We start from the raw sequence: 13,094 nt of genomic DNA on the forward strand, positions 1-13,094 counted from the left end.
GCTGCCTTTGGAAGCCTTGGGGGATAGAAACACAACTCAACCCTGGCACTCACCAAGATTTGGTTTTGTTCCTATCTCTAGCAAATTAAGTTTCAAATTTAAATTAGCTCTTCTAATTTCCTTGGTGACTAGCAGCTAAGCCCTCACCTTGAGGAATGGTTTTGAATGGTGGATTTGATTTTTCTTTACAGTTCAAAATGTTCTATTATCTCCATATTACAAAATGATGTTGGCTCCTGGGACAGCATCTGGGAAGCTTTATAGAGGGGCAAAAGTGTTTGGGGGTTTTTGTTGTTGGGGTTTTTTGTTGTTTGGGGTTTTTTTTGTTTGTTTGTTTGTTTTAAATCAGCAGAAAGAGTTTCTTCATTTGACCATAGGGGGAAATCTAAAGTTAGATCCTCATTGTTAATTTAGAATATTGTGCTTGGGTTTTATACACTTTGCCATAATTGTTCAGGCTATACCTGTGTGGGCATTTGGTATGTACCCCCTCAATAAAGGCTATCGTGCACATAGACTACTGGGAAGCCAGCACCAGAACAGTAGCATGGTGAGGTTAGCCAAATGAAGGCCTTACTGCATTTATGATGATACTGGAATTGGACTTTGTTGTATTATATAAATACACACATTCTGTGGGTGTTTTGCCTACACCTTTAAGTTTGCTTTTCCAGTATTTTGTCAAATTCAAATGAATGAGATTTCAGAATGTTGTAGACTGACCCTCAAAATCTATATGAGTGAGACATGTTAGTAATGCTTGTTTAATAGTTTGCACTTGAAGGGGGCATATAGCTTAATAGACAGCCGTTGTGTAAGTGAGATCTTCTTAAGAAAATGGAGATTAGTAATGCCAGAAGCTAGACCTATTTAGACCAGCAGATACGTAGTTATTAATGAGAGTTCTAGAGTAGCAGCTAACGTCACTGTGTAAAGCAGTGGCTATAGTCTCCCTTCTTTCTTTTGCTTTAGTTTCTACTGGTTCCCTTGCTCAGCAGTATGCCCATCCTAATGCTACCCTGCACCCACATCCTCAGCCTTCTGCAACCCCCACTGGACAACAACAAAACCAACATTCGGGAAGCCACACCGCTCCCAGCCCTGTGCAGGTAAGGGGGACTGGGTGAGAGTTGGCAGCCTCATGTGGAGGGCATGGTAGCTCTCCATTGTTATATAAGCCAATATTGAAAACGGTGTAAAAGATATTATTACTGTTTAAAACAGGGACTGTCTTCCTAAAGATTTTTGATTTCCTTAGAGTTTTTTGATGGTTTAATTTATGTAATGTGAGTTTTTATATGGCTACTTATAAAATGATTTCCCCTAAAATAGAAATTTAGTCTTTAAATTGAATTTATGGGGCAGCTAGGTGGGGCAATGGATAGAGCATCGGCCCTGGAGTCAGGAGGACCTGAGTTCAAATCCGGCCTCAGACACTTAACACTTACTAGCTGTGTGACCCTGGGCAAGTCACTTAACCCCAATTGCCTCACTTAAAAAAAAAATTGAATTTATGACTCAAAAATGAAATTTTTTTCATCTTCTGATGTGAATAATCTCTACTGAGATCATTAATAATGATGTTTAAGACAGAGCTCTCTACCCTAGAAAAGCCTGCTTCTTCATTCTGTATTTCAGTAGTCTTCAGTAGACATTGTTCTGTTCTCAAAAACTTCAGTTTTGGGAAGCTCTCTTGGAAGACTAGTTTCTTAGTAAAGATTACAATGAAGACTTTAAGTCTTCAGAGGAGAAATTATTCACAGACAGATCTTCATGGATGAGGCTTTCACAAGGTTGGTTGTGGATTAGAGCACGATAGGGGTTGTGGGTGGGGATCTCTAAATAAGTAAGAGCTGAGCTCAACTTGAGTGTTGAAAATGCACAGGAAACTCCAAGAAAGAGCAGGGAGGAGAAAAGGCCTCTTGTCTTTCTTGGGTGTTGGGTTCGGGCCTTTGGCTTATATTGTTCTACTCCACCAAGCTTTGCATCTAAGGAAGTCGGGTCCTTTTTTTAGGGCCGTTATGTGATCTATGCAGCTCTTTCTTTGAGATCCTTCCCCTGCATACCCAGAAGCACCCCCACACTCTGACATCCTCCAGCGCAGAAGAGAAAAGGGACAGCCCTTCTGAAAAATTGATCTGGCCAGTCCCTTTCTCAGCCTCGGCCTCCATTCTGTGTGTGTGTGTGTGTGTGTGTGTGTGTGTCTGTCTGTCTGTCTGTCTGTCTGCGTGCGCGCGCTTCCTCCTCCACTGCTGTTATTATGGCTGACCTCAGGCTCTGCACGAATGGGGAGACCGTGCTGGTCACTGATTCTTCCTTTTTGTTGTTTTGTAGCACCATCAGCACCAGGCTGCGCAGGCCCTGCATCTGGCAAATCCCCAGCAGCAGCCGCCGGCCATTTACCACGCTGGCCTGGCTCCAACCCCGCCTTCCATGACGCCGGGCTCAAACACACAGTCTCCACAAAATAGTTTCCCAGCAGCACAACAAACAGTCTTTACGATTCACCCCTCTCATGTTCAGCCTGCATATACCACCCCGCCCCACATGGCCCACGTACCTCAGGTAAACCAACTTTAACCAACTTTCTGAAGACCAAGTAGAATGTCAAGATTCTCAGATTATCAGCAAGCAACCAGACATTCTCCAAGCTAGAAAAGCCCATGTGTGAAGCTCTTTACTTGTCTCCCTTTATCCTTCAAATACATGTGATCTAGCCATCAATGAATGTTTGTGTGGTTTTATAATGGGAGAAGTTGTTTAGTAGCGAGTTCACTAATGTCCCACAATTGAAACTTGAAGACTATCTTTGGAGGGCAACATGTCTCTTCCTTCTCTCTGTATCTGCTTTGCTTTGTTTACATGGCTTCCTTGCTGAGTATGAAAGGTCTGGGGGCATCACCTATCCTGGGCACTCTTGAAATGACTTACCCTGGGTCTGGCGGCTGGAAAATTTGAGTGTGTCCTCAAGATGAGTTTTTCCCAAAGGCCTCCCTACCTGATTCAAGTTTCTTCACAACTCAGTGTTCTGCTTCCTAAAAAGGCTGGACCCCCAGTGTTGGTGCAACATGCTAGGGGTTGGAGAGTGGGGTCTCTGTTCTGGAAGCGCGTGGGGCTCGGCAGCTCTTCCCTTAGGCTTCTCAGGGTGCCAAGGAATGGCCAGGTCTCTGTGGCGGCCGTCTGCATTAAGAGACTAAAGGAAGAAGTTAGAAGGGGATTTGACCACTGAGGGCAAAAGTGAAGGAGAGTACAATTGCCTTGCAGTCATGTTAGGAGCTTGGTGTCTGCCTGGTGTTTTGTTTTTAACTAAACCCTCTGGGTATTAGAATCTTCAAGTCCCAGCTACTCGATACTCAACTCCAGTTTTGGTCAAATAGTGTTACAAGAGGTCTAAGTGCCTAGTGTATTTTCATTAAAATGGCATGGGTGGGAGAGGGGTTATCAGGATGGCCTTCCAGTGTAGGTGTGGATTTATTTAGTCACCAAATAAATTCCTAGGGGTCAAAGATCTATATGATGCCTAGCATGTCTTGGAAAGTTTGGAACTCCTGGCCTAGCTGAGATTTTAGCCTAGTATACAGTGTCAATTAGCATTTTATGGAACTGGGAAAATACTTAGATAACCTTGGGTGTGGCTTGGACAGTTTGGGTTTTAGGTATGTTTTATGAAGGTTGAGGTGCTTTGGCAAGTTTGGTAGCTGACGAGAAATAGAAAGTTAAAGCCAAAGTGGGGTCCAGAAAGCCTCACTTTGGGTTGATTTCTGAGCTGTAATCTAGGAAAAGCAAAAAGATAAGACCTGCAAGGGAGGCCAAGAAAGGGTGCAGACCTTTCTGAAATGTTGGTGTGAAAGAGTAAAATGTTCTCATTCAAGTCTTAGCATGGCCTAGAATAGCATTCTTTCCTAATTTAGGGGTCAGGACAAGGGAGTGCTCTTTCTGACACCACTGACTCACAACACAACTTGGGGACAAATCATCCGGCTTGACCATTTTACCATCTTAAAAATGGGAACACATCTTTCAGTTGTCCATGGTCAAGTGAGACCAAAGAATCTCTTCCTCTTCCCATCATTAAATCTCCTGGAAAAACTGCTAGCAACAGTAAAACAGACTCAGTCATCAAAGTGTTCTTTAATTGCCCTTGCCTGCCCTGTCGTGGAGGTATCTGGGTAGTAAGGAGGGGGTATTGTGTCTACAGATTGGACGGAGAAAGATAAACTGTGTGTGTATTTAGGGGATTCACGAACCTGAGCAAGAACTTTCTGAATAGTCAAGTTTAATGTCATATATTCTCCTTCAGAAGAATGTTGTCTTTAAAGTAACTGAGACCTCACATACCTGTCAGTATTTAATTTGTGCCTTTGCCTCATAGCAAGCTTTGAAAGCTCAAATCACCCTTTAAGTGGCTGCCTATTGTGAAAGGCTTTTGAAACGTCATCAGTGTAGTATTCAGGTGATCAGAGATGTGGAGAATTAGGGTAGGAGATGCCCAGTAGGGTTAGGCCCCAGTGTTCATCCAGATTTGTTGGGTGCGTGCCAGTCTGTACTGGTAGAACTCTACCTATGGTTGGAGCATGTTTGCTACTCAGTCAGTTGTAACAAAACAAGGGAGTCCCCCCTCAGTGTCAGAGATAACACTCCTTCCATCTTCAGCAAAATGAGAACACAGTTGACATGTTGTTTAAGCCAAAGATGTTGCCTGTTTGCGTAAATGAGCTCTTTGTTTCAGGCTCATGTACAGTCAGGAATGGTTCCTTCTCATCCAACTGCCCATGCTCCAATGATGCTAATGACGACCCAGCCAGCTGGCGGTCCCCAGGCCGCCCTCGCTCAAAGTGCACTACAGCCCATTCCAGTCTCGACAACAGCGCATTTCCCTTATATGACGCACCCTTCAGGTGAGGCGTGTGTGTGTAGGGGCTGGTACACCGCAAAGCGTTTTCCTCAAATGTTGAGGCTAGGCCAGATCGGTCAGTGTGTGACCCTCCTAGATACTCGTGTCTGTGCTGTCAGGGAGAAGATGAGGCGTGTTCTTGGTAGGGAGGGCGTACAGGGCCTGGACGGTTTAGAAGCAGCAGCATTCTGTGTAGCTGACGGACGCATTGGACTCGGTTGGCCTTCCTAGCTATGGCAGGGAGCAGAGCAGTAGTTTTCTTCCTGAACTCCAACAACTTGGCCTGGGGGGAGGATGGCTGGAGCATAGTTGGAGTGGAGGCACTGGTGGAAAGTTCTGTGTGTGTTGTCCTTTGATTCCGAGCGCAGAGGCTGTAGCCTATCCCTGAGGGGGCAGAACCATCCCTTCGGCTGGACTCTGCTGTTCGAGGGCTGCTATGGCAGTAGGACGCAGGCTAACCTTTTTAATCCAAAAGCAGATACTAGTGCTTGGCTAATTTGGGGTAAACGTGGCTTCCCCCTCCCCCTCTTTTCCCATGAGCAACATGAAATCGTCCTTGGAGCGTTATGTGAAATGGTAGATGTATCTGCCAGTTTGACCAACGTGCCCCTCGGTGCAGGTGGGAGGGGACAAGTAAACCTGATTTCTTTTGGTTTTTTTGGTTTAAGCTGATATTCTAAGGATAGCATGAGGCTGTATGTATTGCCAAAACAGTAGAGAAATTGTGTGGTCCTGCCAGTTTTCTGTTTAAATATTCGCTCTTCTTTTTTACAGTACAAGCCCACCACCAACAGCAGCTGTAAGGCTGCCCTGGAGGAAGCAAAAGGCCAAATCCCCTCCTCCCTTCTACTGCTTCTGCCAACTGGAAGCGCAGAAAACTAGAATTTCACTTATTTCATTTTTTTTTAATTGATTTCTCCTAACACCCAATAGGAATGCTAACAGTTCACCTGGCAGTGGAAGACATTTGGACTGAGTAGAGGCATGTAGGCCCTTGCGGGGATCCCGTAATTCCATGCAAGTGCCCCAACTCTGCTTGCTGAAAACTGGAAGTTATTTATTTTCTAATGACCCTTCAAAGTCACGAACTCATCAGCTAGCAAAAGAAGTAACGAGTGATTCTTGCTGCTATTACCGCTAAAAATCAAGACTTGGAAAGCCCCTTTTACTAAACTTGAAAAAGGTTCAGTAAATTCTTATCGTCAAACTGATGGATTATTATTTATAAATCAAGTTTGATGAGGTGATCACTGTCAACAGGCAGTGGTGCAACTTTTAAGTTAAGGGAAAACACTTTTACTTTGTAGATAATATAAAATAAAAACTAAAAAAAAATTTAAAAATAAAAAAGTTTTAAAAACTGATACAAGTTAATGTGTGTTTGTATAAGCTACTTTTATTGTAGTTGATTATCATCTTAGCTTAATATAAACTAGGAGGGATGACTAGCAGGTGACCTTTAATCTGCTATTTTTTTAACATCCAAGAAAAGAATTGCTAAATTCGTTGGCTTCCCTTTTAGTATTGAGCTTAGGACATAGCCTTGTTTGAGAGAAATGCAAAGTCAGGACGGTTTTTCTGGTTTAGAGGAATGTGGTGTGTCTGCCTCAAGAAGGCTGTCCCCTAGCAGGTGGAACCCAGCCTGTACCCTCAGGAGGAAAGGGATTCATGAGCTGAGGCCGGCAGCCCTCAGTAGTGCCAGAGCTCCTCTGCCAGCAGGGGGCGCACGAGGCTGCCCGCATGCCCTCAGTAGGCTGTGGATGGAGGCTATTAAGCTCACATTGACTCTGCCAGCTCATGGGGCAGAGGCTGAAGCAAGCGAGCAAGCAGTTATGTTGGCAGTGTGTGGATTTCATACAGAAAAGCCCCAGATCGGGAAGAAAAGCATTTAGGTTACTCAGTGACAACACAGAGAGCTTCTGAAAACGTTATTTAATTCATTGAGCAGTTTGTACATTACAGCAAAATCCGCATCGTTCCAGAATAAGTTATTTGATTGACTACAGTTCGTCCATACTTTGCCCTGGGGCCTGTCCAGTCGTTATAGATGCCATGTGGGCTAACCTCTCCCACAGGAACAGTGAAATGCATGGCAGAGAGGCTAGAAGCTTTTAAAGACACCAGATGAATCTACTTTCTGTCTCTGTAAAGTGCATTTTTATACCTCAAAGAATGCACTACTCATTTTAGCCCAACAAATGCTGGATTGAAAATGCATGTTGGGTGAAAGACTAAGGATAATGGAGTATACTGTTGAGCCCCCATTGCTTGGGGAGGGGCAGGCGAGCCAGCCGGCATCTGTAAAGAATACAGGCCGTGGACAGAAAGTGTGGAGGCAGTGGCTTAGGACGGAACCATCCGTGATCATTTTGCAAGCTAAGTAAATGTTATGTAAAAAATAGTGTTCTCTGGTCCACAAGATTAAAAGTGGTTGTCGTTCCTCTCCACCAACAGGGTCCAGAAATTAACAGAGGCAGAGGATTTATACCAGATAAGACTGTTTGGATTGCTGGTCTGGAAGTCAGGGCAGGTTAGTGGCCTTAATTCTTTGGTGCCGATGGTTTTTCTTTCCTTTATATCCAGTCTTAGAAGAGGTACAAAAAGACCGGGTAGGGAACGATGGTGCTGGGAGACAAAACGTCTGTAATAATGCACTGTAATAATTCTCTTCGCTACAGTTAGGACAGAATGTAGAGAGAGCTAGCTTGGATGCTGACACTTCTCAGAAATATGAAACTCATCCTTAGCAGGGATCTTGAGAAGAGTTGATGGCTCGACTGTGTGGTTCATCTCAGAATAAAGGTGGGTTGAGGAAGGAGACCTGGTGCGATGGCATGTGTGGCAGAAGCTAGAGAGAAGCTTCCCTGTTGGGTGCTCGTGCTTGTCCTCGGGAAGCTGCCCAGGGAGGGGGAATGCTGTGAAAGTCACCGAGGCCTCTGCCTGCCGAGAAAGACAAGGACGGCAGGGCAGGGTCACCAAAGCTCCCTTTTTGTGAGGTCAGGGAGCCTTCGGGACACTTTGGATTGCAACATGTGAGCATGTTGTTGGGGAGAGGGCCTACCTTCCTGCGAGGGATTCGTGCTCTCACTGCACATGTCTGGCATTAAGGGGGCCGAATAGCCGATGAGAAGTACGAGGGCCTGGCTGCTGGCGGCCTGCACTGGCATGGCCGTGGCCACTCGGTCCCTGCCCGTACTGGAGAAGCCAGGGAAAGCCTTTCATGGTTGAACTGATGCGAGCCAGCACCTACTCTGCCTTTAGAGAGGGAAGTGACTTGCCCAAGATCACACAGCAGCAGGACATGAACTCAGTGCTTCCTTTATTCACTCTTAAATGCCTCTTATTGACACTTAGTCCTGAGCTGGTGACGGGACGGATAGCTTGGAAACAGAAGCCAGAGTCTCTCTAGCTTACAATGTGAAATTGACAGGCAGTCACTGGGACCAGAGAGAGGAAGGAAGAGGGAGCCCTTGTTGCTGTTGGGCAGCCAGCGGCTACTTCAGCCCTCACTCGCGTGAGAGTGGTCATAACAGCTTTCATTTCTGTAGCACTTTGCTCACAACACCCCTGGAGCTAAAATTGGGATTCTCCGTGATCGAGGCTGACGGATGGACTATCCGAATTACTATCCCACAACCCGGAGGAAGAAGAAAGCTGCAGGGATTAGGAATTCCATAAAAGAAGAGGCAGAATTTATACTAAAAGCAGCTCCAGTATGTGGAGATGTATAGAACTGCATGTGTTGAATGTGTAGGCATGGTTGGTTTTAGCTTCTGAGGGGAAAATCCTAGCAGTAGCGTGAGCAGGTGTCCGGCTCGTCTAAATGCTGGATCGTGAGAGCTGCTGTCTCCATTCTGTTGCTGTCATCTTTGTGTCTTTGTGAGCTTGACCCCTGAGAATTATCTAGCAGGTCCAAAGGAAAGGATAGGTAGAGAGAATAGGAACTTTTGAGATCTCAGTGAGACTGGGACAAGTGTGTGGGTGTCTGTTTTTGTCTTATGTGTGTCTAACACACATGCCTATTTCACCGAAAACACAGAGATTAATTAAGCAGTGACTGGCTGGCTTGCAAAAAGTTTATTATGCACTGAATACGCTACACAGTCTTACTGGCCACGGCCCTGAAATCTTAGCTTGCATTTTAGGTTCCCACAATAAAAATAAATCATTCATGGGATCATTGGAAAAACAACCAGAGCTTAGAGTGTTGTGGGTACCCCCCCCCTACCTTTAGTGAAGAATTTCATTGTGAAGGGCCTGGGAATTGCGATTCCCCTTCTCTCCACTAATGCCCCCCAAGAAGTGAACTTCTGAAGCCAGTTCTTTATAAATAAGGCACCAGGATAGAATTCTTCATCACTGTCCTCCCAAGGCAGTCAGAACTTTCATTTCCCTCAAGATGCAACATGCTTCACTTTTTGCAGTTTGTTTCTGGTGCAAGCCCATTGTCATTTTTTAGAATGGAAAAGTGGTTTTTCCTGAGAATTCGTCAGGGAAACAAAACAGACCCATTTGGGCTTGGAACCATGAGCTAGTGAAGTAACATTTGCATATCTCTTTTAACTACAAAAATAGCATTTTTTATTAGTCTAAACAGTGCAATAAGAGAAGCAAGCAACCGTTTAGGTTAGAAACCTCCTTTAAGAACTAATCAGGTAAAAAAAAAAAAATTTCCCCCCTGTTTTCATGTTAACTTTCCATATACGCCTCAAACTTGCCCTTCATTCTGAGAGTGCAAGTGGAAGAAGTGTTAGCCAAAGCAGTGTCAAGCTGTAGCAGGAGACACAGCTGTCCCGCCTTTTCCTTTTCCTTAGCTGGTGATGACACGGGTCTCTGTTTGTATTCTAGGGCATTAGTGTTTAGGGTTTCCTTGGCCCACTTATCAGAGATCTGTCTGGTTGTTCTGCCACAACCTCCTTGGGGGGAAGGGGGCACAGGGGGCACAGGGGGCAGTGTGCAGGGCCACCCCTCCCAGACTCCAGATGTCATCAACAACAACTAGTTGTGTAAACAGTGATTAGGAAGTTGTAAGAGGATTAAACAAGAGGCCCTTGAACAGGCCTAATAGGGGTGCATCCAAACTGGGATGAACAATCAACAACATCCCTCTGTCTAGCAAGAAGAAAGATAAAGAGGTACATTCAGAAGTCCCCAGCTCTACAGGTAAAAGTGCATGATGCTTCTGTGAGGCGGGGGGGAGGGGGGCTGCTGCCAAGCGGAGGACAAGGTTGCCACCAACCGTCCTTCAGAGAGGCGTGTATTGATTGTCTATGGCCCGGATGTGACTCCTGTTAGGCGAATCTATCTCGTAATCTGAGTCCCGGGGTTGGCTTGGAGGCTCCGCTGACTGCTCCATATGCCGTAGGCTGTTGGCCAATTCTTCAGGTGGAGGCAACAGGTGGAAGATCTGCTCAGAGGGAGAGGCCCTGGATGGCGGGAGGTCCTCGGGGATAAGTGTGTGAGGGCAGCCAGAGGAACTGAGGTGAGGAAGGCCCAATTCAGAACTCCAGCGGTGGACCGAGAAAGGGAGCAGAACTGTGTTGCTTGAACCTGGGAGACCAACAGGAGAGACAAGAGCCAGAGATTTGCATGTGACGGATGAAGTGGCCACCTAGCTGTAAAAATATGTCTTCCACAGGATTCGTGCAAGGGATCTTTAGGGGCTGCCCTCCTCCCCATCCCCCAGCCTTGCCCAGCCTCACCTGGCGTGTGGGAGACCACCACCACGTAACTGGAGAGCTTGACGTCACAGGCGGCCCCACACTCCAGGGGGATGGGGGAGCGCTGGAAGTGATGCAGCATGTCCACAATGGAAGGGAAGTGTAGGTGTTGCACCCGGCAGTGCCCTCGTTCAGTCAGTGACAGGCGCAGGTGCTGCCAGGAGAGGACAAGGGCTGAGCACAGAAAGGCATTGGGTCCCCCGTGCCTCCTCCCACCAGGGCCCAGAGCTCTCTCAGCCCCTACCTTGGCTCTGCCCTGGAAGTTGAAAGTGAGGACGTATTCTCCCCTTCGTGTCTCACTCTGCCGAACCAGGAACACTCCGTGACCTGCAGGCCCTTGTAACTGCACTAGCTGAGCCGCCTTGACTCGGGAGATGGGGCCGTGAAACCAGGGATAACAGGAGAGGAAGTGGTCCGTTTTCTGACAGGCCTGATCGAGCAGTCCGCCAGGTGAGGCACCTAGTGGGGCAGAGAAAGTGAAACAGGCGTGTGAAGCCCTCCCTGTGAATGCACAGAAACACACACCAGGACCCAAGGCTGAAGCTGCCCTGGTGGGCCTGGCTCCTGCGCGTCCTAGAAAGGCCAGGTCTCAGTGGCATAGAGCCAGAGGACAGGGTGGAGAGGAGGGGGTTCTGGGGGTCTTAGCCTTTTGTGTGTGTGTGTGTGTGTGTGTGTGAGTGTGTGAGAGAGAGGCAATTGGGGTTGATTTGCCCAGGGTCACACAGCTAGTAAGTCTTAAGTGTCTGAGGCCGGATTTGAACTCAGGTCCTCCTGACTCCAGGGCTGGTGCTCTATCCACTGCGCCACCCAGCTGCCCCACCTCTGGGACCTTTACCTTGGTTTAGGGAGTCGGTGCTCCCACTGGGGGAGTTGGATAGCCCAGGGTCCAGCAATGAGGGGGTCTGTGATTCTAGGTCAGCTCCTTCTGACCTACTGGAAAGAAGCAGAGGAGAGTTAGTCCCTGTGCCAGCCCTCGCCTCAGTGGAAGGACAGGGACATTGCTGCAGGCACCAGCTCTGGGGTAGCTTCTTTAAGTGGAGGCCCAGGAGGCCTGGGGCAGGGGATGCAGCTCACAGGCATCTCACCATGCCTGGCACCACATCTGGGGGTTCAGAACCAGCGTTATCCAACGCTTCCTTCACCCCCTCTTGGACACAACCATGGAGATGTGACAGTCGCCACCCTGGATTAAAGGAGAGAATGATTCAAAAGACACAAGCCATGCACTGGGGGGCTTCCTTTGACACCAGAGGAAGAGGGGGTATTGGGCACTGCTCCCACAAAGCCTTACCCTCGGCTCATGCATTCTCTGATCTCTGTGGTCCAGGAATTCAGCTGCTGCTCATCTCCTGCCTCAAAGATGATGTCGGTTAAATTATTCACCTGGATGCAGAGGAAGAGCCTTGTCACTTCTCGGGCAGCAGCTCTAGGAAGAAGGGGGGGCTGGCCGGTGGAAGGGGGTGGGGGGTGGAGGGGAGGCCCCTAGCAGACCATTTACCTTAAGGACAAAGGTGTTGAGGTTGTCTGGCATTTCTAATCGGGTGCATCTCCGGACCTCGTGAATGGAAGAACAAGCGGCCTGGAGCTTGGGCTTGGAACCCTGCAGAGCAAAGACAGGTGACCTTCTAAGTGCCAGGCATCCCCAAAGGGAGCCATTCCTTGTGCCACAAATCTGTGAGCTGGCTTCTGGGCTCTGCCCGGCATCCACCAGCCAACTCCCTCCCTCCTTGGATTTCTTCTCTGGAGATGGCCCTGGAATGACATCCCAGGCCCAACATGTGCGAGCGATTGCTCCTTAGCAGCAGGGACACAGACAGGCTGGCCATGGGGCCTGCTGACCAGATGGACTGACGAGCCCAGTTACCGCCTTCTCTTCCCTATCTCCCAGCACCCTAGGGACAGCACCTCCATCCACAGTCCAGCCTGGCTGGTGTAAAGGGGGCAGTTTAGACGCTGGGCCTAGGACCCCCAGAAGAAGTAGGGCCCCAGCCTATGGTGCTCAGAATGCCCGTCCCAGCTAACCCTGCATGCATCCCTGAACTGGACTGCACTCAGCTTCTCCAGTGTCCAGTTGGAGATCTATTCAATACAGGCCAACCAAGGAAAGAACAGCCTCGGGTCTAGTCCATGAACATCTTGACTTTGGTGGGTTTGGAGGTGGGGCCTCCCGGAGGCCTGGCTGAAGCTGCCCACAATCTCACTCTGAGCAGTGCTGCCAGGGACCCAGGTCTTCTCTTCCTCCTTGGGCCTTCCCTTTTCGTACACTATCCCTACTCTCTCACACGCTGGGGTAGGGAAGCACCCCCAGTTCGGGAATCCATCTGTGAAACAGATGGTGGGGGGGACCATAGTGAGGAGGGGGCTTCAGTAAAACTCTGCCTCTCTTCAGCCCCTGCAGATCTGCCTGAGTGACTGAGGGTCCAAGACTTTTCAGAGCCGCCTCTTTTCATCCACATCCCCACAAGGTGGCCCCAAGCAAG

General features: G+C 48.0%; 2 protein-coding genes across 4 annotated transcripts in view; one reads left to right on the forward strand and one right to left on the reverse strand.

Annotated features, from left to right (window-relative positions):
* Positions 1–6,245, forward strand: part of ATXN2 (ataxin 2) — a 114,942-nt gene extending 108,697 nt beyond the window's left edge. Inside the window, 4 exon segments of the mRNA XM_043979162.1 lie at positions 973–1,109; positions 2,335–2,565; positions 4,730–4,898; positions 5,669–6,245. Coding sequence (XP_043835097.1) covers positions 973–1,109; positions 2,335–2,565; positions 4,730–4,898; positions 5,669–5,697 — 566 coding nt within the window. The 3' untranslated portion in view covers positions 5,698–6,245.
* Positions 6,246–6,792: 547 nt separating this feature from the next.
* SH2B3 (SH2B adaptor protein 3) overlaps positions 6,793–13,094 on the reverse strand; it is a 103,149-nt gene continuing 96,847 nt past the window's right edge. Inside the window, exons 3-8 of one of the 3 annotated variants that reach the window (XM_043979160.1) lie at positions 12,113–12,214; positions 11,906–11,997; positions 11,450–11,547; positions 10,859–11,073; positions 10,597–10,768; positions 6,793–10,444 (exon numbers count right to left, since the gene is read on the reverse strand). In XM_043979160.1, coding sequence (XP_043835095.1) covers positions 10,140–10,444; positions 10,597–10,768; positions 10,859–11,073; positions 11,450–11,547; positions 11,906–11,997; positions 12,113–12,214 — 984 coding nt within the window. In that variant the 3' untranslated portion in view covers positions 6,793–10,139. The remainder of the gene's footprint in view (positions 10,445–10,596; positions 10,769–10,858; positions 11,074–11,449; positions 11,548–11,905; positions 11,998–12,112; positions 12,215–13,094) is intronic. The other 2 variants (XM_043979161.1, XM_043979159.1) reach the window with 2 other exon arrangements.

This window comes from Dromiciops gliroides, chromosome 1 (assembly GCF_019393635.1).
Source record: "Dromiciops gliroides isolate mDroGli1 chromosome 1, mDroGli1.pri, whole genome shotgun sequence".
In the NCBI taxonomy this organism is placed as follows: Eukaryota; Metazoa; Chordata; class Mammalia; order Microbiotheria; family Microbiotheriidae; genus Dromiciops; species Dromiciops gliroides.